General features: G+C 37.9%; 1 protein-coding gene and 1 long non-coding RNA gene across 4 annotated transcripts; one reads left to right on the top strand and one right to left on the bottom strand.

Annotated features, from left to right (window-relative positions):
• Nucleotides 1-1,257: 1,257 nt before the first annotated feature.
• Nucleotides 1,258-26,646, bottom strand: LOC129776346 (zinc finger protein 135-like). 3 transcript variants are annotated; one of them, XM_055781930.1, is made up of 4 exons: nucleotides 26,074-26,646; nucleotides 11,831-12,221; nucleotides 2,350-3,564; nucleotides 1,258-2,283 (listed from the first exon to the last, which is right to left on the bottom strand). In XM_055781930.1, the coding sequence occupies exons 2-4, from the start codon at nucleotides 12,205-12,207 to the stop codon at nucleotides 1,428-1,430; spliced, it is 2,448 nt and encodes an 815-aa protein (XP_055637905.1). In that variant the 5' UTR covers nucleotides 12,208-12,221; nucleotides 26,074-26,646; the 3' UTR covers nucleotides 1,258-1,427. The 3 variants fall into 3 exon arrangements, with proteins under 3 accessions (XP_055637905.1, XP_055637907.1, XP_055637906.1); XM_055781932.1 differs by having other exon boundaries at nucleotides 12,041-12,221; nucleotides 26,074-26,645; XM_055781931.1 differs by lacking the exon at nucleotides 26,074-26,646 and adding an exon at nucleotides 12,294-12,565.
• Nucleotides 22,076-23,359, top strand: LOC129776348 (uncharacterized). Its single transcript, XR_008743093.1, has 3 exons — nucleotides 22,076-22,235; nucleotides 22,293-23,191; nucleotides 23,257-23,359. It is a non-coding gene; the product is annotated as an uncharacterized LOC129776348 (long non-coding RNA).
• Nucleotides 26,647-27,106: the final 460 nt, after the last annotated feature.

A 27,106-nucleotide genomic window follows, 5' to 3' on the forward strand; every position in this document is an offset into this window, starting at 1 on the left:
GCGATATCCGCGGCGGCGAATCCGCCTAATGTGACATCGGCCTAAATACGAATGTTACCATACACAGGTAATAAAGCGAAAAATGTACCGTGTTTTCTCTTTGTGACTTCCATTCTTAACACCCGTAACTCACAACTGAATGGAAAAAACAGCAAACATAATATTTTTAGTGTGAAATCTAAACAAACATAAACTTAAATTTGTATGATCGATATTACGCGAGATATTGATCACTAGAGCCAGTTACTGAGAAGATATTTATTTATTTATTCAGTCTAATAATTCAGATAATAGATTTCTGTTTTTCCCAAGCTAATAGTTTGTTCTATTCTATTTCGATGGATACACTTGGAATGAAAATTTTCTTCCATCCAGCGAAGTCAGTGGATGCTTCGATTGCAAAAAATGGAACAATCTGAAACGATCATGAATTTTGCAAGTACCTTCTGAATCATATTTCGGACACTTTGTTCTAATATCTCGAAATACTTAATTCACTGATGATATAACTATAAAATTAATATCACAAATCACTTCGTTTCACTTCATTTGAGAATTACATTTGAATTATTACATAGTAGGAACAAAAACATCTAAATCCAAAATCCACTCATTATCGTGTTTGACATTTGCTTAACGTGAGAACGTAGAATTTACACGTTCATAAATATTTAAATTTCTCCCGTGTTTCAACAGTTCTAATCATCGTTAACAGTTTACTGTGATTGCTTGGTAAGTGCTTCGCAGTTGACCATAACATATAAGGGGCTTAGAATGAAAGGGGTGTAAGTGATTTGATCGATTTCTCTACATCGACTCTCTCTTTTGGTCATAACTTAGCTGCAAACTCATTCTCAGCTGTAATTAACAAAGTGGAAGATAGTTCAAAACCTCATCTATCGGATTCTATAGCAAACTCAAATTGGAACGTTTTTGTAATTGAGTTATTAACTAAAGAAAAAGTTAATGAAGAGAAATCGATCAAGTCACTTACACCTCTTGCATTCTAAGCCCCCCATATATATAAGTGTAATGTAATTTTCGTCCAAAAAATTACAAAATGAAGTGTCCGAAATTTGAATTCAATCTGTCCGAAGTTTGATTTGATTCATGGACGGTAGTTTTAACGCCCAGTTTTTCACTTTTACGGCATTAGAATTCAAACACTATTTGAACTAATTCATATCAAAATTCCGTTTCATTGTTCCACAAAGTAAGGGGATATTTCTTTTCTATCAATATTCGAGGCACAATCAATTCGTTTTGATTGTTTATTTTGTTCATATCGAAACCAGAATAATGAGGTTACTGAAAAGTTTGATGTTTACCATTTTTGTAACGCCTCTACATATTAAGCAGATTTTTGTACACAGCTACACCACGAAGAAATAGAATGAAAAAGAACAAACACACAGTCGGTTTTTCGTTTACGATACTGGCTCACTCTTCACGGTAACATGTTGAGAAGCCTCATTCGACCCGCCGCCGGAGTTGTTTTGCTCCAACAGTCGCTTCAAATTTGGCGAAGAACTGCCCGCAGTACGGGAAGATTTCCTAATAGGTGGGAGGGCAAACTCCTCCAACTCATTGGCACGAGTATTGCTTCTTAGCGGACGCTTCCTCAGTTCCGCACGCAATGCTGGTAGTGCCTCGGAAGCCGAACTCACCTCTTCGGACTGTTCAGAGTCGGCGTATCCTCCCTTCATCGTGATTTGTACGCTAGAACTAACCTCCTGTCCTTCGTCCACCACTTCGCCACGTAACCGTGCCAAAATGTTCGGAATCTCCGAACGATGTTCGGCCAGCCCGCGCGTTATTTCCATTATCATTTCGCGGCGATGCTGCATAATCGTCTCCGCTTTTGTTCGGTACGACGTTACATTATTGAGAAAATTCGGGTGATTCTTCTCGATGTGTTTCATATAGTTGAAAACGTTGATTTGAGACTCGCCACATTCGGCGCATTTGACCCGCCCATACGAATGCGACGAGAGATGGCCATTGAGGGCAGTCGATCGTGTGAAAGTCTTGTAGCACACAATACAAGTGAACGGTTTCACCGTTGTATGAACTCGACGGTGGGTGGCAAGGCTGATGCCCAAAGTGAACTTTCGTCCACACTCCGGACACTTGTGGCGTTTCTCCGAGTAGTGCATAGCGCGTAAATGCTGTCTCAGCCCGAAATGCTCGTTGAATAGTTTGTTGCAAAATGAGCACCGATAAGGTCCCGAATTGAGCGGCAACGGATGAGTTGTGTTGGTATTGACGGGTGGCCGACGAAGGCTATTGGAACACAAAGAAGATTGTGTTGAGAAAAATACGAGTCATTCTCTTCCACATAGTACATACCTTTCTTCAAGTACCGGCATCCTCCGCAACGGTGGCATGGGTTGAACTTGCTGCACAACCTGATCTGGCTCTGTATGTTGGTCAGGTTCCGTCTCTTGTTGGTGCTTTTGCACACGCTCCATTTGGTCAAGTTGCTCGAGGAAACTTTGATCGACAGTGGCTACGGCGCTAATGATGAAACCCCCTTCAGAAGTTCCTTCGTCCCCGATAACGCTGGTAGAATTATTCGAATGATCACTGTTATTGTTAAGCAGTTGGGTGAGGATCGGATTATCAGATACAGTCGAATTGACTTCATCGTCCCCAAGTGAGCTCTCGGGTTCCTCTTCAACTTTAACAGTTGTAGACGGGAATGAAAATTCCGCCGAAGTAGATTGTCCTGCGTTAGCCTGGAGAGCATCTAACAGTGGCGAACGCTTACCGACGGATGGATGAGCGGTATCCATATGTTTTTTCAGTGTTAGTTCTTTCTCGAAAATTTTCCCACACTCGTCACATTTTATGCTCTTCTTGGAGAATATGTTCTTCTGTTTGAGATGAACCTTCATGTGGGCGTACAATTGATGTTTCTGAAAGTTCAACTTACATTCCACACATTTGTATGGGTACTCGCTATCGTCGCTAGGAACGAAAGGCTTGTTTTGGTTCAAGCTCGCATTGGCTCCATCAAGGCTTGGACTAGCCCTTCTGGTCGCTACGGGACCTTGGGACGAAATGCGAATACCCGACTGAGACTGACGTCCCCCAAATTGGCTAACGCTCGGTGGATTTCTCAAATTAATTCTGTGAATGTTCACATGTGACCGGAAATCATCGAGTACCGAGTATGGAATGGAGCAAAAACGACACTCGAATGGTGCCTCTGGTACGTGTGTCTCCTCGTGGATCAGCAGGAGATCTCGGTCAAAAAATGGCTCTTCACATACGCAACAATGGAATGGTTGGCTACCTTGGAAGAAAGGTCTTGGGGTTAACGGAGGTAGGTCGTTCATATGCTGAGACCAAGAGGACGGCGACGTCCTCGAACCCATTGCAGAATTGGTGGTGCTGACGGAGTCTATCTCTTTTTGCTGCCGGAAAAGACCGGATATAAGCTGCGGATTATTTTTGGGATCAATTCCGTGATTCCGGCGGTAGTGGGATTGTAAATTGCAAGACTGGGTGAAACGAAGATTGCAGATTTCACAATGGTAGGGTTTCTCGCCTGTGTGGGTTCTGAAAAGGAACAAATGAATGTTAGATTTTTCAAATCGTTTATTTGCAATTGCATGCCTTGAAGCTACTATTATCAAAAGCAAGTATACCATGGGCAGAAGTCAACTAAAATACCAAAAAGCCATCGTGTAAAGTTTGTACCAGATCATAAAAAGTTTATTAGATTATTATTAGACGAAATTCTAGGAGCTTAGAAAAAGGTGTAAGAATAAAATACTAATAAAACACGCCTCGAACAGTCATAATTTGACGTAAATATTGTATTTCACACTCAGCAGCATAGTGTGCGGGTAGCAAACCCGGCATTTGGGGCACCAAAATCCAAGAATTTTCAATAGCAATATTTTTCCCATAATATATTATATTTCATCTTTCAATTGATTAAAAAAACGTCCGTCACTCATGATGAAAGTCGTCAAAACGGAAAGTGGTATTGAGTTGAAAAGGTCCATTTGTTTCTTCGTTTTTGTTCTCACTGATTTACGGAGCTGTAGTTTTACTGAATCAAAAAGATTTTAAATTTTTTTGTCTTCTGAATCTTCGGGAAAGAATCCTAAATAGTATGGACTTAGACGTAGCGAGTAAACTCCTTAAAGCCTTGCGTGCATCATTCGAGGAGATGAAGAAGGAAGCATCTAATCATGCCAATAAGTGCGCCAAAGAAAAGTGTATTTAACTTGACATCCCTGACAATTTGAAAGCTACTCGACCACGGAAAACGAATAAAAACTGGAAACTCCACAGCCCCTCTAAAGGTAGGTTTAGAGTTCCCGTGAATGTGAACGCGGACAAACACTTTTTTGTTAATAATTCATCAGTCCATATATAAAACGCGAGTAAAACATCTTGAAACGATAGGAAAAAAACATTTTCTACATGTTTGAACGCAATTAAATTGATAAAAGTGGATTAATTCAATATTTCACAACGATTCTGAATTTCCACCGTGGAATCGAGATGTTGGTGAACTCACCATAGTTCACCGACTTCGATGAACGTGAACGTGAAAATAGTCAAAATGTTTCCCCGTTCATGTTCACGTTCGAATGTCCCAAGGCATTCTGAAAATTATTTCACCGTGAACTGTAAAAGTAAATATTAAGCAATTCTCAAGTTTTCATATGGATGCAATTTCATTCAATCGGATCTCTGCACGGGTTGAAAAACTTCGTTGCTTCGGGTTGATTCGTGTTCAGCTGTATATTTTATTCGAATTACTTTATTGATGCTCGATGTTTATTTACTTCACCTTTACTGCCGAACTTTTAATATGAACGTGAACGTGAACAAAAACGTTCTATTCACCACGATTTTTGGGTTGTTTGTTCGCAGTGCAGTTCACCGTGAAATAATCGTACTATTCCACCACCTGTTCAAGTTCACGTTCACGGAAACTCTAAACCAGGCCTAACGAGTGAAGATAGTTTTCTGCTGGAGGTTATCTCTGTATTCGTGAAAATAATATTGCAGTTAGAACAGCGTGAAGAAGCTATAGCGAATATAGAATCAGATTTTTCATTTATAACGGGAGACGGACTAACATCTGAAGGGTGTTTTGATTAGAATTTGGTCGTGTATTTTTCTTCACTGCAGCGCACTTGGTTGTCACATTGAGAAACTATTGACAGCATTTTAATCCGAATGGTTTGTTCATTCAGTAGTGAAAATTTCATCAAGATTAAAAGATACATTCGAAAGTTATCGACGATGGAACGCGAAAGATGGGAAAAAATTCTGGAAAATCGCAAAATTCCAGAAATTTTAAAAAACCGACTGTAGATATTGTACTCAAACGTTACCGGGAAACCAATCAGGCAGAGAGGTGGAACATATGATCGGAATCTACGAGCAAAGATTATTCGAATAGTTCACTACAATCCTGGGCTCTTCTTGCGAGTTTTGGCGAAAAAGTTCACGACCAGCCACAGTATAGTTCGGCGAATTTATATGCGACAAGGCTTGCGGTCGTATCATCCCAGCGAACACCCGAAAAGGACGTTGAAACAAAACCTCGTTGCTAATACTTGTTCAAGTAAGTTGTACGAGCAAGTTTTGGCCAAGTACAAAGTATGCATTTTGATGGACGATGGAACATACGTAAAAATGGATTTCGGACAAATAGCTAGTAACAAATTTTACCTTGCCGAGCACAAAGGGAATTTTGCGGGTAGGTTTAAATTTGTCCACGCAGATAAATTTGCCCCTAAGTTGATAATTTAGCAAGGGATCCATAGTCGTGAAGAGAAGACAAATATTTTCATCACAAGGACAATAATGAATGGAAAAGTTTACAAGCAGGATTGTCTTCTTATTTTGATTTTCGTCTCATCGAGAGATATTGGGCAATTGCCAAAGACAAACTGAAAAAAACGTGGCAGAACCATCAAAAAACCAACTCAAATGGATAAGTAGTGGAAGAAAATAGTAAATACGATTACCAGCAGTACTGTGCAGAAAATGATGGGTGGCAAACGAAAAGTTCGAAAATTTGTTCGGACGAATAATTTGCATGTTTTTTCCTTAACACTCCTATACTCGCGCATTGGTCTGTAAGACCGAAAAATAAATAATTCGTTCATTTCTCAGAAAATATCAACACTACGACTTTGCGATTCTCTCTAGCTTCATTATTCGTCGTTCGTCATCGTTTAGCGTATCGCATGTGTTGGTACAAAGGGGACGTGTGCCACTTTTTCAACACTTTCGGTCTGACACACCGACGCGAGTATAGGAGTTACTTTTTTGGACAAGTACCTTTTTTCATATTCTAGAATATTGTTGAATGGAATGTATAAATTAATGTTAGTGGCATGAAATATTTATTGAATATAATGCATAAGATCATTACCGGGCTATTCTTATTCGATTTCAGTTCCTTTTGTAACTGGATTGAACGCATGCATATATTAACTATTCGTCGATATATTCGTCGTTAGATTCATACGTTCAAAAGCAAAATATAAATGTTTGACTTTCGTATAGTTATTCGCTAAATATAATGGTCATACATATACACACTTGTGAAAGAATTTCACTTGTGGAATAATTGTAAACAGTAGACTATAAACTAATCGGTGGCTTATGGTAATTTTTAACAGTTACAGTTTCGGGGATATTTTATTTATAATGGACAATATCGACAAGAAAAGGAGAAAAAAAAAGAAGTTCCTAGAAATCCTTTTATATCATCTTTTTATGCCCCATCTAAAAAAAGGCATTAGTTTCTAGTTTACTAAGAATACAGAGACAAAGAATATTAGAAATATGCAAACTTTATATTTCAGAACCTTTATCATCTGGTAATTATATAGAAGGTTGTTATACATTCTTCTCTTTGATAAAAAGACCCGAAAAAAACGCAACAACTGCATGAAATGTAAAAAATATGTTTGTTTCGGGCATGCAGTTATGCTATGTTCTGATTCTTACTCCAATGAAACCACATTCGATTAATACGTTTTTATGTTATTTTATAGCTATTTATACTTCCATGAATTCTATTCAGTTGCTTACTTTTAATTAATAACAGTGAAAAATTCGAATTTCGTTATTTGTGTTGGAGTATCAAAAATTACTCTGTTTTGAGGAGGCTGAATTAGATGACTATTAAAACATAATAAAGATGAAGAAAACATATTTTTTGGAGTTTTTTCATTCAGTCATACCCTCTTCAGAAGTTCAATTTTCGGTCTGTGACACCGTGCGCGAGTATACGTGTTATGATTTTGCACGCGAGTACAGGAGGGTTAAAGTTTGTTCTATTTTATGCGATTAAAAAAATTATCTGCGATCTAAAATGAACCAAGACCGACACAATGATCTGGAATTTTTTTCGATCGAGATATAATTGCTAGCATACCTTGATTTAGATGCAATTGATGATCATTCTGCTTAAGCTAAAGCACGCAAGGCAAAGATTTGACTAGAGAATAAGCGAAGCTGGTAATGATATTGTTCCGTCCCAACGGAAGAGAAAAACCCCCGTCAAATGCCACACATACGAGCGTCGTATGACACACCACCAGCGAAGAAATTACGCAGCACAGCAGAGAAAAACTAACAACAACGCAATTCGCACTCACTATAAAAGCGAGGTGCGCTGCCCGAAAAACATCACAATTTCATCGACCATCACGACGACAACATCGGAGAACCAACAAGAAGAAGCAGCAGCAGCCGAACAGAACCGAAGAAAAGAAGATAGAATTGTAGAAGAGAAAATAAATATAGTTTATAGTTATTATTTGCCGCCATCTTTTTCTTCTACATTCTAACCATTCCGAAAGAGTAAAAGCCTTTCTCAAGGCTTCCGATCCAGCGAATCAACCCGCATCCAACTACGATCCCCGACGAGAGCTCCACCCGTTCAGCCAATTGGTCCTGAGCTCAGAAGTTCCCGAAAATACAGTCCAACGCAACCTAGTCTTTGTTCCTAGACTGAACAGATATTTCTAGCCTAAATACGAATAAACTGCGCAAAGTAAACATTGGTATAAGTGTGGAGTTTGGGGCGCTGTCTACCCTTACTACGCCGCCGCTGACCCTGGTAATCAAATAGTGGCACCGGACCTCGAAGAAGGAAAGATATTTCACACACAACTTTCTGACAGCTATAGTGAATGATCCACCCAGGTGTATGACACGATTATCGCTATCTCACTCTACCTACCGTCACCGCCTATCTCACTATCCCTCTGCTGTAAAAGTTCATCATCGACATCACGATATGTCAGATGGTGGTAAATTGGTAATTCGCGATAACGTCGACGTCTGGTGGCGACTTCAAGTTTGAGTCATAATTTGGGTCCCAAAATCGTTAGTGTAATCTCTACCAGATTAGAAGACACGAAGCCGGTTTTCAAATTTTAAAATTTGAATGAAAATTTTCACATTATGTTATTTAATTATAAGAAACACGTATTTCTGACTTTCATTCAACCATATGGTCATACAATTCCAACATTGTTGCTGATTTTTTTCTTTATAATATAAAGTTGTCTTCATAAACATTTTTCGTATGAGACTTTTTTCCCCCCGGCATACAAAAATGTTTTTAATTTAAACAGAATACTAATTTGATATGGGAAAGCTAATTTTCATTCATAATTTTAATTTTGAAAACGTTCACTCCGACTGAAAATCAGCTTTGACTTTGAGGCTCCCCTAAACTAGTAAACGAAGTTCACTGCCGTCAACGCGGATCGCTGTTTTGAAGAAAACTAATACTTCTGACGTGTGAGATGTTGGCATCAAAAACATGGCGGGTGCCATACGGCTGGATCCACCATAAAAGGATGAAGATACCGATGTTGGGAAGAATGAAGATGAAGAAAAAAGAAGAATAGTTACAGTAATTAACTGGAAATAGTAGCTCTGAAAAACAAAATGCAACTCATACAAAACTTCAATTCAAAATTTGAATAATACGATAGAATGGGAAGAACAAAATAACTTAGATTGAGCTACAATGTCTTTCACACAATCTCTTCAAGTAAACAAGAGAAATTACTATGAAAAAGCACTGCAACTATAATTTCGTTATATCATGTTATATTGTGTGGTTTTACGTGTCCATGTGATAAATATTGTAATTAATGTTTTACTATAAATTTTGCATGTTGCACGGAGAATAATGTTTAAATCATACATATTGGAGGATAAATAAAGATTTTTCGTCTAACAAAAATATCTGTTTCGAATATATAACGTTTCCATTTTATAACGCGAAATTTTTTTTTGAGCGTGATATAATCGAGGTCACTTCATTAGCAATTTGCTCGCTGTTAGTGATATGCTTACTATTGACGGAGGAGAATCTAGGATAGCATTTTATTGGAACCATTCAGGAAAAGAAGAAACGTGCAATCATCGAATGCAAATACAATTGATGAATTGAATTCCACACTAAAAAAACTACTACTTCATACTCAATGGTTTAAGAGTATGTTTTCGATTCTGGTGTACCCTGGTAACCCTAAAGCACTTGTTTTTTTATCTGTATTAGCATTAGCATATACTTTCAACTCATTTGGCTGGTTCGTCACTTTTAATTCCATTTTTGGAAGAATGTCGGGATTGAGAATTGAACTCGCGACCTTCAGCATGAGAGGCATGGATGTTACCACTACGCCAGATCGCCTCCTAAAGCACTTGTCTATGTTTTTTAAAATCGGACGCATGGCTCAAACGCTTGCAGAATTTTCATATATGGTGTTAAGTGCTCAATACCAAACATTCTCATCTTTCAAAAGGAAGCAACAGAATCGTTCTGAGAAGCGTACTTTTTAAATTAAAGTCAGTTTAATGCAAACAGAGCCCATAACGAAAAAACGAAAAAATTTCAATTAATCTGTCGTAGTTGAGATTTGGTCATGTAGGGTTTTCTGTTCAAAAATGAACCTCTATCACTTCTTGAAAGAATCTGGGTTAGCTACCATCATCATCAGTAAGAATATGTCCTATGAGCGAATAAAATAAGCAAAAATTGTACATAATCTATAACACCGATTTTACACGTATGTGGGATATACAATTTTTTGAACTTGACCATTGCTACCGCGTGACACATTTCTGGGCATCGGTTCATTTGAAACGTTAGTTTACTGCGTTGTATCCATTGTATTGTAGCCATGAAAAACACAAATCACTTGTTCAATTCGATCCCACAAATGGTCGGGGTTCTGCCAAAACGAACCAAGCGCCAAAAACATTATTTTGAGATATTTCAATTTGATGTTTGGACTCCCACTTATTGACTGTCTCTGATCAAATCTATCAATTTATCGCTCAGGTGTTACAAACAGGATGTCAAACATAATACTCCCTTTCATGCTGTAACCACACATATTCGTCAATTTCTGATTCTGAACCTTTATGAAAATGAAAAAAAAAACTAAATTTCAATGCTGCTAGACACGCAAAACTTCGTTCTCTTTTCAGCCAGAGCGAACCAAGTACATGCTTACTATTAACAGAATATCATTACACAACACATTAGTATTTTAAAACGGCTCTGGACTAATTTCATGAATGGGAACAATATATTGACTCGCTTTTGCTGTTTTTGGCAAAATAATATCTTTTTTTTATCCCATATATTTATTTTCGGCTCATTAGCATTTTATCTAAAACAGAGCCGAATTTTAATCGTGTACATGTCACATGGTTATCATTATCTGTAATTAGCACATTACACAGTTGCCATTTGCCAGTATTCCTTCTATACCATTGTATATGGTACATCTACACAGTAGCCATTTAGGCGTAAGAGTTTTCTATCTGTTCTTCCATTATCCAGTTAGACCGGACAGCGGAGACAGTTGATTGATCATTGTTGAGTTATTTATAGAACAGCAGCCCGATGTGTCTTGCAGAGCAGAGCAGTTGTATGAAAGAATCGATCTTATTTCGACCGTGGATCGATCTCCATCGCTGGTGATTGTTGCGTGGAAGTAGTTATTCTGTAACAACACAAAGATGGTCAATGAGGGCCCTGAGTTTTGAACTCACGATCGATCGCTTACTAAGCGAACGCGCAACCAATGTGGCTACGGAGACTTCCAAAATAATATCTTAATAAATAAAAATAAATTGATTTAAGAATGCATTACACTTGGTTCGTTGTGGTTGAACGCAATTTTGAAAAATGCGGACCAGCCTCTTAACACGCTTCTATACTTCATGGCAGCCCTTTGGCTGTCTTACTTACCAGACCCCGACGACATCTGATTCCAGGAGCTGTCCGAAACAGAAAAATCTGTTGAAGATTCGGATCTGGCTTCTTGGAGAAAACGATCATTATCGTCCGATGCCATATTGTGGGGTCATGGATCGTTTCGGTTGAATACAATTTCATTTTTTAAGTCTGCTACATAGAATTGTTTTTGTTGTTAAAAAACTTATTGAAATCTAAATGTTTCAGAATGAATTGAGCAAACCTTCCTACATCGTCTTTAAATAATGAAAATATACCCAATGACAAACGCTACTATTGCACTACTTTTAGAAACATTCTCCAGTCGCCTAACGAAATGGATACAATGCTTAGAGCCATCTATTCAGATGTTATCTAAAGCATGTGGTTAAGTTTTGAATAAACCCCTTCCAGAATTGAGATCTTATGTATAATCACCATACCACTAATAGCATAACCAGAATCCCGAATAAGCATCTACACGGAACAAGCGTCGCATTCGTTTTGAGATTGCTTTCGGAAAACGAACACGAGCTCAGTCCTTAACGTCCACCGAGCGTCGACAGTTCTCACCTAATATGAACTTTCAAACTAGTCGATTCAATAAACGCCTTATCGCAGATTCGGCAAATATAGGGTCTTTCTCCCGTGTGAATCCGTTCGTGCTTGATGAGATGACCAGAACTGGACATTTTTTTCCCACAAACTTTACACTCATGCAGTTTTACTTTACTACTACCCTCGTCATCATCACTTATCACACTAAGTTCTTCTTCCACTAACATTTCCTTCGTCGAACTGTCCAGCTTTAACTGGTGTTCCTCGTCGAAATCCTCATCTCCGGCGTGCTGCTCGTCACCTTGACCGTAAGTGTCCGCAGTCGGGAAGTAAAAATCTGGCTCCACCTTGATTTGTTCCACACTTCCATTGCTGCTGGCCGCAGAATCCATAGTGTCGTCGCGTTCTGCAAAAAAGCAATACAATCAAATATTACACGCGATGAAAAGCAAGAATCATAAACAAACAGAGTAATTACACCGTAGACAGCAGCTGACTTGGCATCAAAAGTTATGCAAATGTGGACTGAAGTGTGGAGACGCGTCGCGACAACACAACAGTGGAACACCACTAAAATGACCTCGGACAGAGCTTGGTGCGCGCGAGCTCCTCACTCGCGCACAAACACACCACGTTTGCCGTTCGCTTTGTTGCTTTGACATCAACCCACTTTTTTATTTTGTTGAATGTTGATCATTCCAATTAATATCTAGGTCAAATCGTAAGTAAATGAATCGAAAGAGGGGCATGAATGGTAGTAGAGAGCAAAGTGCTCGGAATGCCAGGACAGTACCACGCTGCTGCAGACTGCAGCAAAGAGGGCAAGATGTAATGTGTTAAAAAAAGGTCTGCGACTATTTGACACGAGGAGAAGCAATGTTGCGAATTGGGAGGTGCTTGCTTACCTAATTCGCGATTCCATGTACGGAAAAAATATAACTCTCATGTTAATATTTTCTAGAACCTCAGTGTTGGACTGAATGATAATTCTTCATTTTTTTGTCAAAATGACTTATTTCTTGTTATTTATTGGGTGTTCAAACAGTACTGTGTGGATTTGTTTCGATGAATGCTTTCGTTGGAAACACGATGTTTACATGCTTATATTATTCGAAATCTAAAACCCTTAGGTAGTAATAAACTTTTGAGTAACCTTTGCGTAAACGCACGAAGCTAGATTCGACCAGAAAACAATATCTCCATCCTTATGGCTTTTTTTTACAAGAACGACCGAACAGGCAAACAGTTTTTCGTGTAGCCACCTTCGGATGCTGTTCCGCTTCTTATGACTCACCCGTAACACTCACCAAGCGAAATCACCAACACAAATTCTGCCTTAGCCACGATCAAAAGCAGAAGGTTGAAAACGAATTCATGTGGTCTACATTGGGCCTACTGATGTAATGTTCTATCTGGATATCTTCGATTCTTTCAGCGAATGTCCAGAGATATTTCAAACGTGCTCTACATCGTTATCAAGAATTGGACTGTTATGAGAAGCTTCCGCAATATATGGAGTTCCCGATACCATTCTGGGAGTATTCCGGTATCATTCACATGAGAGTCAGTACCAACCGTACCAACCGTACCAACAGTTTTAGCATCGTTCCTTCCGTCGCCTACTACGTTTTCAGAAGAACTGACTTCAAAGGATTGATGTGCTTTTAAACAGTTACTGATGTGAAATTTTAGACAAGATGAATTCAATGTTGCTGTCCAAACCTTCAAGAACATCATAATCTACAAATAGGTCGACAAGTATATTCCGAAGAAAAATATATGCTCTTCGTTTCACCAACCGTGATAGACTACGGAACATCGCCGACTCAAAACTCCTAAGGGGCTGTCCACATACCACGTGGACTATCTTAAGGGGGGGGAGGAAGTATAGACTGAGTCCACGTGGACAGGAAGAATTTTTTTTTTAATACAACCTATGCATTCAAAATTAAATTTAGAAAACACATATTCAAGAATTTCTCTGCATTTATTAATAAACGGATTAAGTCGCCTGAGAATGACTGGGCAGCATTCTCAGGCGACTTAATCCGTTTATTAATAAATGCAGAGAAATTCACGTTCATATTTTTTTTTCTCATATCATTAATCCTCTTCAGTGAAATCTGTATTATAAAAGTATCTCACGTGAATGACCAAACTATTTCCTATGATCGAGCTTTTATAGTTACGGGGTATGCATAGATCCTCATAGAGCAAAACTATAAAAAATCAGCAATTCCATTATGGTTGAGATTTGATGCCATGCGTAAATGATTTTTTATCAAATATAAACAATTCGTCGTAGGATAATAATGGCTGTATAATTTTTCATACGGAATTGCGTGTAAAATCATTTATCCATAGTATTTTCATTTTATCAATTTCTAGGAATGATGATTTACATTTGAATGAGATTATCCATGCATCACTACTCGTCATCTTAAAACAATTGAGCCAGCCAATTGATAAAAATATACATGCAATTAGGTAGCTGATTCGGAATATTTTGAGGTGATCTAAATTCCCTAAACTATTGCGGAAAAGGTTTCGTATTACGCTGGCGACTAAAAGTGAATTGAGTGTGTAAATGAACCGACATTTCCTGTGACCGATCCTCCATTTTTTTCAAAAACTCGAAAAGTTCGGCACTGATGGATTATAACACAATATACAATCCACTTCAACGCTGCTTTAAGATTTCGAGATGGAATAAGCACACTTCTAAAACAAAGCTGTGAACGTAAATTAACCTTCTAGTATTGACTATTGAATAAAGAGTGTGTCACATCAAATTGCATCACGGAAAAAACGCTGTAGAAATTCGCCCAGTAGACCGATCCTTTTGAAAATTTTAGACAGTAAAATAAAATCTATTAAACAACTTTTGGCATTTTCTTTTTATTCATACTTCGAGCCTAAGCCCGTATGCTCGCACCTTCCTCTTTACCCCGTCCATAAGGTTCTGTACAACGTCAGGTTGTAGTTTTTTTTGAACAGAAATCCATTTTCTCTTGAAGTCCGCCTCCGATTTGACAACTTTTGGGTTCTTCCGGAGGGCCTGCTTCATAATCGCCCAATATTTCTCTATCGGGCGAAACTCCGGCGCGTTGGGCGGGTTCATTTCCTTTGGCACAAAGGTGACCCCGTTGGCTTCGTACCACTCCAACACGTCCTTTGAATAGTGGCACGAAGCGAGATCCGGCCAGAAGATGGTCGGGCCCTCGTGCTGCTACAATAGTGGTAGTAAGCGCTTCTGTAGGCACTCCTTAAGGTAAACCTGCCCGTTTACCGTGCCGGTCATCACGAAGGGGGCGCTCCGCTTTCCGCAAGAGCAGATCGCTTGCCACACCATGTACTTTTTGACAAACTTGGATAGTTTCTGCTTGCGAATCTCCTCCGGAACGCTGAATTTGTCCTCTGCGGAGAAGAACAACAGGCCCGGCAGCTGTCGAAAGTCCGCTTTGACGTAGGTTTCGTCGTCCATTACCAGGCAATGCGACTTCGTCAGCATTTCGGTGTACAGCTTCCGGGCTCGCGTTTTCCCCACCATGTTTTGCCTTTCGTCGCGGTTAGGAGCCTTCTGAACCTTGTATATACGCAGGCCCTCCCGCTGCTTGGTCCGCTGGACGAATGAACTTGACAAATTCAGCTTATTGGCGGACCGAACTTCTCGGATCACGTCTAAACTGCTTAACTACGCGCTTGTGATCTCACTGACGGAGCATCCATTTTGCCGTTCTTCACCTTCCGGTCGATGGATAGGTTCTCGAAGTATCGTTTTAGTACTCTGCTGACCGTGGATTGGACGATTCCCAGCATCTTACCGATGTCCCGATGTGACAACTCCGGATTCTCGAAATGAGTGCGCAGGATTAATTCTCGACGCTCTTTTTCGTTCGACGACATTTTTCCAAATTTACGAAAAATTGACAGTGAAGCATGGCCAACGTGATCTATACACTCTTATCTGATTATAAGCGAAAGCTGAAGATATAATTCCTAAAAATTAAATTTCTACAGGGTTTTTTCCGTGATGCAATTTGATGTGACACACCCTTTATTGTGAGTATATTGAATATGTGTAATAGCAACACCTTTCTTTGTGAGTGTTCAAAAATCGTGAACTTAAATTGTATCTGATAAATGATTTCAAATCCGTTCATTTTTATTCGATTGGCGTTGCTCAACATATGTCTTCAGAATTGTGTAATTTATATTCGGATGCGGATTGTTCAACTGTATTTTGTACGTTTCCGTGTTGGCAAACCAGATAGGATTTATAACTTCGCAGATTATAAAAAAAACAAAGTATTACAAGTATTTCAAAATTAAAGTCAAATGAAACACATACTTCGTTTTGCTACTCATTTCTCTGTCAAAAAACCTCAATGTGCAACATCATAGCGTATCAGAGTACAGCTAGTAAAATTTGGAACAAAATAAACTTAAATTTTATTTTATGCGCAATCATGTCATTTCCTAAATAATTCTAATAAAATAAAGAAAAATGTCCACGTGGACAACAGGTGGAGGGGTATGAAAATGTCCACACTTGTCCACGGAGGGGGAGGGGGAGTTTAAAATCGTGCTTTTTCTGTCCACGTGGTACGTGGACGGCCCCTAAGAGGGCTGCACTTAAAAAAATCAGAATATCGTATCCCATCTTTGAAGAAATAATACTTGCAGCTAAACCATCAATGTCAAAGATCACAAATACGATACCGTCCAATCTACCTATTTTGTATTCAACGGAGATTAAAGAGCAATTCTACATTATTCTGAAAGTACGTCGATGAACAATGGTCTTAAAATCGACCCCTATAAAATAACACAAGTTCTTATTTCAAATATTCAAGATGCTGCATAAGTTGTGTTACGTGAACCACTCTGTTATTGGAATGACTAATATTTTAGTAGAAAGTATTATTGCTGTACATTTTAAAAACTCAACAAGACGATGAGCGTGCGCAAGATGAAAAGAAAAAAGTGCAAAAAGTACAAGATGAACAATTCTGCAAGTAAAAAAACTGGTTCGTTCAAGAAAATGTGTTTGAGCGTACAAGTCCTTCAGGAACGTTTTAAATATTTCTGTATTTTAAACATATACGCGTTTGAACACGAAGGACGTCATCATCAAATTTATGTCCAAACATGCTCCTGATATTTACCTGTAAAACGAGCTTGTGCTTAGGTTGCAAGGTAATTTGCGTTCTGCAATACGTATGAGCTGGAATGATAATATACTAATCTTCTAATTTAATTCAAGAAATTACAACGTATTTACATAGCTAAATAAAGTGAACTAGAATAATGTGATTGAAATTTTTTTTATAAAATGCTTGGTTACCTATGTGCATGGCGTAACAAAAAAAAATATTTCAGGAAACTTAAGATAGGTCGCGAATAGGATTGGGCGATCTTTGATCGATATTCAGAAGATCAATATTTTAATTTCCGATTTTTTGGATCGACTCTTTATTCTTAAAAAAATCGCGAAAATCAATCTTTTCTCTTCAATCTTTCCTATCTTTTTGATCGTAGAGTATTTATGTAAATTTGCTTTTCAGTGAACATTGATTTTAAGCTCTCCCAACCACCTGTCGAATTTCATAAACATTGGATCCCAGCAGAAGCAGATTGGTAAATTTGGTGATTGCAAAACAAGTGGTCATAAGTTATGTTTACACTATTACAAGACACATTCACATTCTGACAGTGGAAATTGTGACGAAATCGGATGGTGCCGGAGCCGAAGCGTGCTTTTCTAAAACTGGAACTACCACCAAGATTTCGACTAAAAGCCGGACATATGGCACGGTTGGAATTTATGAGATTATTGTTAATGGAGTTAGGGATGAATATTAGCTGTTGAATTTTTGATAATTTTTAATTAATTTATTTAATTGAATAATTCCATGACAATTCAAGATGAATGCCCTAGGAAGTACTGTTTTTCTGGGCTTTCAAGTTTCTTTGTGACCTTCATTCTGAAAATTAAGATTGATGTTTGAATAGAAATGTGAAATGTTTATACCATTTTTGAAGAAAAGACAACAGTTGTATTGAACAAGTAGATAAATTGGAAAAAAGGCATTAGATTTTTCAAAGATCGATTCTGCAAAGATCGATTTTTTGGTACCAATTTAATCAGTGAATCGATCCTTACGCCGATTAGTAAATCTATCCGTCAAGATTGATCTTTTTCTAAAGGTCGCCAAATCCTAGTCGCTTTCGCGAATAATCCGCACCGCGGTTCATCCGCTCGCAGATAATCGGGGCTCTACTGTATTTAAAAAACCAGAAGTGAGTTATGTCTGTGATATAACCGCAAGGTGAACGATTGACTACCGTTGTATTAGCAATGAATAAGTAACAAGCATATAACACATCGACTCGAATGAAGTGATTATCATACCAATACTATCAAATACCAAATTAATTTCTTCTTCTTCTTCTTGAATTATAAAGACTTGCAGTTCATTCGTCTCTAGCCCTAAGAAGAGTCCTTGAGGACAGTTCAATCCAAACTCATTCGGCACTTGCCTTGACAAAGACACATCAGTGACATGATGACAATGAATGACATTCGCTTATTAGCCCAGACTATAGTTCAATTAATAAAACGTATGGAAAGTATGCAAATCATAAGGAACTTGGCAACTCCGTGTACATAAGCGTTCTTGATCGTAAAGAAAACGAACGGCATGAAACGAGAATGCAAAACATTGGTTTCTATTTCTATCACTTATTCTATGCTCTCCCAACTCGCGCACTTTCATTTGTGCACGAGAATTACGTATTTCTACACGCAGATTGTTAAAGCTGTGTTGAAGCTCTGGTTAACTAAACTGCCAATGTGTTGGCAACAATTTCGTGCAGTGGAAATTGTGCAAGAGAAGAGTTGGGTTCAATCAGATCTCCTCATTGTGAGTCTCTCTATAGACGACACCTGCGCGGTGAGCTGTGTGTACGAGCGTCGTCTTTAGACGACATGAAAGTCATACTGCATAACGATCACACCAGCGCGATGTGCATACTTTTCGGCGCAGTACTTCGTACAGCGGTAGCACTGCGGCGGAGCACACTGCCGTATCGAAAGGGTTAATGCTACAGCTTACGACGCGGAGTGACTATGTGGTTCAGAGACAAGAGTAAAGCTATTTTGTTGGCCTTGTTTGCCGTTTCAAAACTCAGCAGAAAACAATGTGTGGAACAGAGTAGGATATGCAGATTTGAATTATTCATCTTTCGCTATGAAAGCTCATTCAGCTACCAAAGAGCACAACTACAACAGCATGATATGCCACACGAAAACTCGTTGCGATACGTTAGAACATGCTAATGAAGTCGCAAGAAACAAGCATAGTTCAATTGTGTAGAAGACATGAAAGTCCTCATTGAATTAGTTTGTCTTCTCAGTTAACATGGTCTTCCGAGGTCACGATGAAAGCATATCGTCTGTAAATAGAGGAAACTATAAGAGCTTGTGCAACTTTTTGACTACGAAAGGTATGTCGTTCTGTGACTTCATAAATGCCACGGCAGTATTATCTGGAACAACGGCAACAATTCGGAATGCGTTGGTGGAAATTGTTGGATCCACTATGCAAGAGAACAAGAACAAGAGAACAAAACAAGATGATTTGGTAGCAGTTATGATCGACGAAATCAATGATATTTCTAGGAAATCTCAGTTGACTACAGCACTACGCATTGCTCGAACGACGGTGAGTAGTAATTATAAAATACAGGTTCAAAATTGCATGACCCTTTGACATTCGTCATGAAATAACCTTTATACAAGTCTTCCCGTCGAAAGATTTGTGTCATTGAGAAATGTTAGTAGTGAAAAGTCCGGTACAGCTTTAGCTAACCATGTCGTTAGTTTACGGCAGTAATTTGGCGTATCACCTGCTAAGCTGGTTGCGCAAACATATGATGGAGTTCGAGTGATGTCAGGAAATAAAGGAGGAATCCAAGCGATCGCAAAGAAGTCGTTTCCAAACGTTGATTAAATTCATTGTAAGGCGCATGTTCTCAATATTGTTTTGCTGCACTCTTGTACGAATAATTAAAAAACAAGGAAATGTTTTTTCTTTCCCAAAGCGCGATTGTGAGTTGAAGAAATTTATGCAGCAGAATATCCCGAACGTGTGCAAAGTCAAGTGAGTCTATAGCTCTTGGATGATCAACATAGTTGAAACATATAATAAAGAAATCTCTACCTGTCTGGGAAAATGTATCTAGGTGACACCAAGTGGGATGGTGATACGATTTCACTCGCATGAGGGCTGCATGTATACATGCTGGACTTTGATACAATTTTCATCAATCACTCCGAATTTCTCGTTGGCCGACATTATGTACCATACACTAAAACAATGAGAGCTGGACTACGTTGAATATGATAAGAGTATCAGGAACACATGTGCGAGTTTGAAAGCGTTGAAAGATGAACGAAAATTTATTGCTATTTGGGAAATATGCTTGGATGCGCCAGGTTGCAGCAGCAGCGGACATCAAATTAAAAAATATGCTGGAATTTACATGTCAAATATCGTCCGCATCTTCGACGAACTGAAAATGCGATTTTCTTATTCTAACAAGTAAAGCATTTTATTTGAAATTTGAACTCTTCAATGCGGAGTTTCCCAAACAGCTGATAGATGCTCTTTGTTGCCGACTCTCTACTTTTGACAAAATGAAATTAGGAAATGAACTGCGAGTGTTATATACGAAGTCAGAATTTCTTTAAAGTATTTTTTATGGAAAACATAATTGACCTATTTCCCCATCGCACAGAACAAATAATTTCATTACTGAAACACTAGAAGAAAATTAAACAAAAAAATAATTTGTCCCCGAAAACAACACTGTAATATTTGAGAAACATCCTATCATATTCCATTGCGCACCTAAACGTATGCAATGTTATATTGAATATATACACAACATATATCAATTACGCACGTCTATGAAAAATAGCTCAAATTTCAGAATTGCTCACTCAGAATTCTCAGAATTGCTTGAAATTCGAGCACTAATTAACCCCCATTTTGCAATTTTGAGTAGAAGTTTTGGGTCACCGTGTAGGTGCACAACTAGTCAATTTACTCACGAGACGCCACTGCATTCAAGGCATGTTTTTTGGCATAGCATTCTCATCTAAGTACTGCTAATAAAAAAACGCAAGTAATACCTACGTTAAGGAGGCAAAAGTTCCACTAGGATCTACATTTCAACTATTAACTACTATTTTTTCAAAGATACGAATGTTTTTATTGGATGCTATAAGAAAACCATAAGAGAAAAGAATGTGAATTACTGAACCAATCAGTATGTGGGAGCTAAAGCAAACGATTACATCTCACAAAGATTGCGCTGGCGTAGACAATCTTACGAAGGGAGTGATGATTGATTCATTGATTGTAATTGCGAGACTACCACGTCCAATAGTGAACGGTTTTCTTCAGCATGGTATGTTCCCAGAAGCATGGAAGAAGACGGGGGTGATTCATACACCAAAACTACCGAAATCAACGAAGCCAGATCGATAAATATTTTGCCGCTTTACAAAAAGATTTTGGAGACGATTGTAAACAGTTGATGACGTATGTGGAACGTATCGGAACACTATCGGAAGAGCAATCCGGTTTCCGGATTGAACACCAGAGCACGCACGACATAATCATCATGTCGCGAATTAACATCTTGACATACAAAAGCTCACCAGAAGTACAAACAATTCGTGGTTCTTCAAAATAACACTTAATGAACACCTTGTGGTTGCTAGTTCGCAACTGTTAGTTTACACTAGTATTCACCAAGAGAAACGTCTCTGTGGCTCTTCCATTTCATTGATTCCTTCTTGGTCGAACAATTCTTTATTCCGAGCGATATGGTTGAATGCCATTTTGAGGTAATCCTTCCGAAAACTGTGTAAGCATTTTGCAACACACTCACAAAATTCACTGGGTTGGACAGTTTCAATGAAGATTCTTGCTATCCATTGAAGAAGATGAATTCTACCATGCTCAATAAAGCTGCAAGAAATTATATTAAAAGCCTGAAACTAGTTAATAAATAACTAAATTTGCATAGCATCACCAGAATCACAACAAAATCAGCTTACACATGACATAAGATACAATGTCATGGTGACGAAAAAACAACGAAGACTTGATTTCATTTCCTAATTTCTAATTCAATCTAAGCAAGCTTTTTGTTTGGGCAATACGTTTTCCCACTGAGGTTTATACTTTGAAGATTGAAGCAAGTATAAATCCCATCACCATTCAATATGCAGCGAGCGGCATTCAAGTCGAAGATTTCCACCGGGTCGTTGGTCCCAAAACGCTCTAGGGCCAACCGGGAACCCGGAGTGCATGGAGAATCGAGTGGAAAACGCTCCGTCATCAAGGTAACAAAAATCATTTCTGAGTGTGTTGTATGGTACTAACAAAACTCTTTTTTGCAGCCAATTTCAAAGCCAAACCAGATGCAGCAGTGGAACGAGAGAATGATTGAAGACGAGACGCCTCCGCCTCTGGTTCCCAGTGAAGTAATTCTCGTTGATGATGACGAGGATTTGTTCGACTGGGAACCATTGGATCCAACGGAGATGGAGATGGCGGTGTTCCAGAGAATGAAGATTGAGAGAGACCTTCGGAAGGCGCAAGCAGAGAATATCAAACTGCGGCAGGAAAATCAACGACTGAAAGCAACAAAAGGGGTAGGTTTTATCAATCGTTTTCGTTTTGAATCCTTACTATTAATGGTAGGCGAGGTAGCGGAATCAATTTTATGTTATGGTTTTTGGTTATTGTTGTGAGTTGTTATTGTATTCTTTATTTTTGTTCGTTTGTTGCATTCTGTTTTAATATATGTCTGTATTATGTTGCGGTTTTTTATTCAGATTTTTGTATTGTGGTTTTAGATTTTTCCTTTGTTGATTTTGATTGATTCGTTGTAGTGATTCTTTTTTTTTGTAGTTTCAGCTTTTATTATGTTTTTTTTACTTAGAGTTCTACATTATGGTTTCAATTGATTTATTTTCTTTTTTGTTTTCATTGTAGTGTTTTTTTATTATTTGTTCTGTTATCATTTTCTGTGTATTGTTGAACTTTACATTGTTATTTAATGTTGCGATGTTTGATATCATTTTTGTTATATATTTCATGGTATATTTACAATAACCTGTTTGATGATAATAATTTTCTTGATTCATACTTTATACTATTTGATTGTTTTGTTTTTCTGTTGATAACTTTATTAATATTTTTTTCTTGTGTTCTTTGCGTATTTACGAGCTTCCAAGGCGAATCTCCTGTCCATAGTTTTGACCCACTGGATTGCCTATATCACTGGAAATATGTCGTGAGTGTTTATTCCAGAATAATATGACTTGCAAATTTTGTAACATTATTATTAATTTCTCACAGATGAGACCACCAAAACAAAGTAATTACTGCGGCAGATCATGCAAGCGAATCCATGAGAGCAGAAAGCATTTCCGAAGATTTTTTAAAACATGTTAATTTGAGTCCAATAAATTATTTTGTTTAAATTTTTGTTCAAAAATTTAATTTAATATTTTTGAAATAAATTTGGTAGTTTTAAAATTATTTTTTTCAATATGTATTTGATTCTGCTTAATTGCAGGTATTCGCGCGTGTCCATTTCAAGGCAATCACTGTTCTAGGGTCTATCGTTTGGAGCAAAGTGTCCAAAGTCCACTTTCGTGTTTTCTTTGTTCTGTTTTATGTGCATAGTGGTATAATTGTTGATATGACAAAATTATCTATGCGAATGGTCGTTACATCAATCTTAGGCACTCCATTGAGTATCTCCTAATCAGCATTTTCCAATGCTAGATGTGAGGGAACTTTATAGTTGAAAGACTTATACTTATGGCTATTATAAACAAAATGGTTTTTGAGCTCCAATTTTAAAGTATTTTTTTGGAAAACATAATTAAAACATACAACATAAATTATATATCAACATATATCAATTACGCACGACTATGAAAAGTAGCTCAAATTTAGAATTAGACTCAGAAATGCTAGAAATTCGAGCACTAATTAATTCCCATTTTGCAATTTTGAGTAAAAGTTTTGGGTAGCTGTGTAAGTGCACAACTAGTCAAATTACTCACGAGGCGCAACTGTATCACTCCATTCTAGAAAGGGGGTAATAAATAGTTTGAGAGTCCCTGCTCTACACCATATCAAACGTTTAATTTTCTCCGCTATCAAATCCATAGTCAATGTCACCATTCGTAAACAATCTGTATCGAATCCACACTTCGTTTTTCGTTAACTTTTTTAGCTCCGTTCGGTTCAACTGCAGAGAAGAAAGCGGTTAGGCGAGCGAGCGGGACCATCTTTCCGTCACTTTGCAATCACAACTAAATGGATTTCCGAACGGCGCCAGCTAATATACAGATTTGTGTGATTTCATTAGCCTGTTTCCAGGACAATTTTTAAGTTATTGAAACAAGTTTTTGGATCAATGAGGAGCTCAAGCAAGATGATTTGGAATTTTGCAGTGATGAAGAGATAGCAGCCTGAGGGCATCCGTATACTAGCACATAGGATTTGACAGCGTCAAACATGTCCGGGTCGCAAATGCAATTTGCGACCACTGTCACTCGCGAGAACTGCCAAACTCTCAAGCTGGTGTAAAACAAGGCACTTAACATACTACCAGGTGGGTCAAAACGTGAAGTGGTTTTCTGCAGCCATTTAAAAAATACACAAAAGTAAATTAAGACGATTGAGCATAATTTGTGGAATATACTGATACTTTATGAAATACTCATTGCTATATTCATTATATTCATTACGTTTTACGCTGCAAGCGTTTCATTTATTGTCTTTGCGTTGAAGGCACCATAATGATTTGCGCCATTTGGAAAACGAAATTAAGGACGAAATTAACACACTTCTAGAACAAAAAATAATGAATGAAAATTTACTTTTCTGTATTCAATATGTATTCTATGTAATAGAGTAATACGTTTCCTCGAAAATTGTGAAATAATATGAAACTGAAATTGTGTTTGATGCTGATTTTATATTATAATGGTGAGTTCATTTTTTCCGCACGCAAAACGCAAATTTTCGAATAAAGCATGAGCAGCAGCTAAATACAACTGAAATTATTGAAATAATGCAGAATTCATTCAAACCCTTTTATTTCACTTAAATTCTTTCAATTTCTTAAGTTGGTTTACATTATATTATAATACTACATTTCAAGTGATCAACCTAGGGTTCTACGTTTTATATTATCATTCAGACCCTTGTGATCATCATGATCATTACATTTCACATAAATTTTTTTTTCAAAAAACAATTCTTTTTTTAGTTAGCGAATGGGCGCACCTTGTTCCATAGATTTGCCTTGAGTTCGCCGAGTAATTTGATAGGTTTGGCAATGACAGCTAAATTTGTAGCACATCTTGACTCGCGGATCATATCCCCTTGCCCGGGGCTTGAGAGATAGTGGAAAAAATAAGTCCTTATCGACATATCGACTTTGGCTAAAAATTATAGGTAAAGTTAACTTCATGTGTTTCAAACGAATCGAGCACGAATAGAAAAAACGGGACAAAATGCTTTCTATATTAGAAGTACATGTTCTCTGTTGCACCGAAACAGTTTAATTCGTCGCTTTTCGTCAAACTATGTTTTTCTTGTGATTTGTTAAACATCGCACAAGGAAATATTTCTCATTTGCGTATCTATTTTGGAATAGATCCTATATGTACTTAATATAAAAAATATTATTAATCGACAATTAAATGATTCATTTTATAGAAGTGAATTTGATTCCCTCAAATACTTTCCTAAAATGAGAAACAAGCAATAATTGATATCCAATGATCAAATCCTTCAAATTAGTTCCTCTTTTCTAATATCACAATAATAGATAACAAACCGATAACAAACGTAATCTGCAGCCCCTCCCCTCAACTATTGGGACAGAACATTAATAGCTGGGGGGGAATGCATACGCGCAACCTACATTCAGACCACCGAAACGAGAACAATCAGCTCAGAGCGCGCGCGGAGAGCACAGCAATATGATCCAATATAGTTTGCATCGGTTCCCAAATTGAAGTCAAGGTGTCAACTTTCACTCCCAACACCACATCTCCACTTGTATCGAGATAAGCATCGAGGTCTCATTGCATTTTACTCCAATGACACACAGCTGCTGCTGAATCGATTTCGAGAGCACCGAGCTTTTACCTTGTCCTCTTTTCGTTGATTGTGGGTCTGTGATGCTACACTACACTCGACTCCGATCCGCTGCTGTTGTTGTCGTCGTCACGAAGCACCGAAAGTCCACCGTTGGTTGATATATACCGCAGAACTAGATTCTACTTTTTGATCCACCTACTTTTAATGCTACCCTTCACACACTCGTTGTTTCTTCACTGCTTATTGCTCCATGAATCGATCACGAATTTTGGTCAACTCGGTCAGTTTTAGGTAAACAAAAAAAAAACACTCACTATGCGAAACCTCACAATCTCCCTTCAATTATTTCATTTATCTTGAACCGTCACAAACGGCGTCCTACTTTTCCGGGGTCACAGATAGTGTAGCCCGCGAGGCGCGCGTAATGAAACCTTCAAACAGGAGCTACCGATATAATTTATGTCAAACACATTCGAACTGAACTTAAGTTTTTGATGTAAAAGAGTTACATGTGCTGCGAATAAAACGCGAAATTTGATACACTCCGGTTCAACGCACAAACCCCACAAAACACATCCTCTCCCGGAGGGTCACCAAAGTCTTCTGGTCGCAAATGACAACGAATCTAGTAGAGGTAAATATTTCAGAGGTAAACATTGGCGTAGACGGCATTGAGCTTTGTGTTCCGTGTGCGTGAAGCGAAAATGGTAATGGATTTTCAGATGGAAAAACACATTTTCAAAATAAAAGTTATGAATGAAAGTAAACTTTTACGTATGAAATGTTCATTTCATGCGATAGATTAACGCATTTATCGCGAATAGTGAAACAACTTTAAACCAAAATTGCAACAAACAATGATTTTATATTATATGAATGATGTTTTAGTTAAAATACTAGTTAACTCATAAGAAATTGATTAGCAAGAGTTAGAACTAAGTGCTTTAAATATCTAAAAAAAAATGTTAAGTTTTTCCTCTAATTCATGTTTGAACAATTTAAAATAGCCTTCGGGCATGCTTTGTGACAGAGGACACCTCTACTTCAAACCAACTCCAAACTTTGATAGATGTCGACACTG

This window comes from Toxorhynchites rutilus, chromosome 3 (assembly GCF_029784135.1).
Source record: "Toxorhynchites rutilus septentrionalis strain SRP chromosome 3, ASM2978413v1, whole genome shotgun sequence".
NCBI lineage: Eukaryota > Metazoa > Arthropoda > Insecta > Diptera > Culicidae > Toxorhynchites > Toxorhynchites rutilus.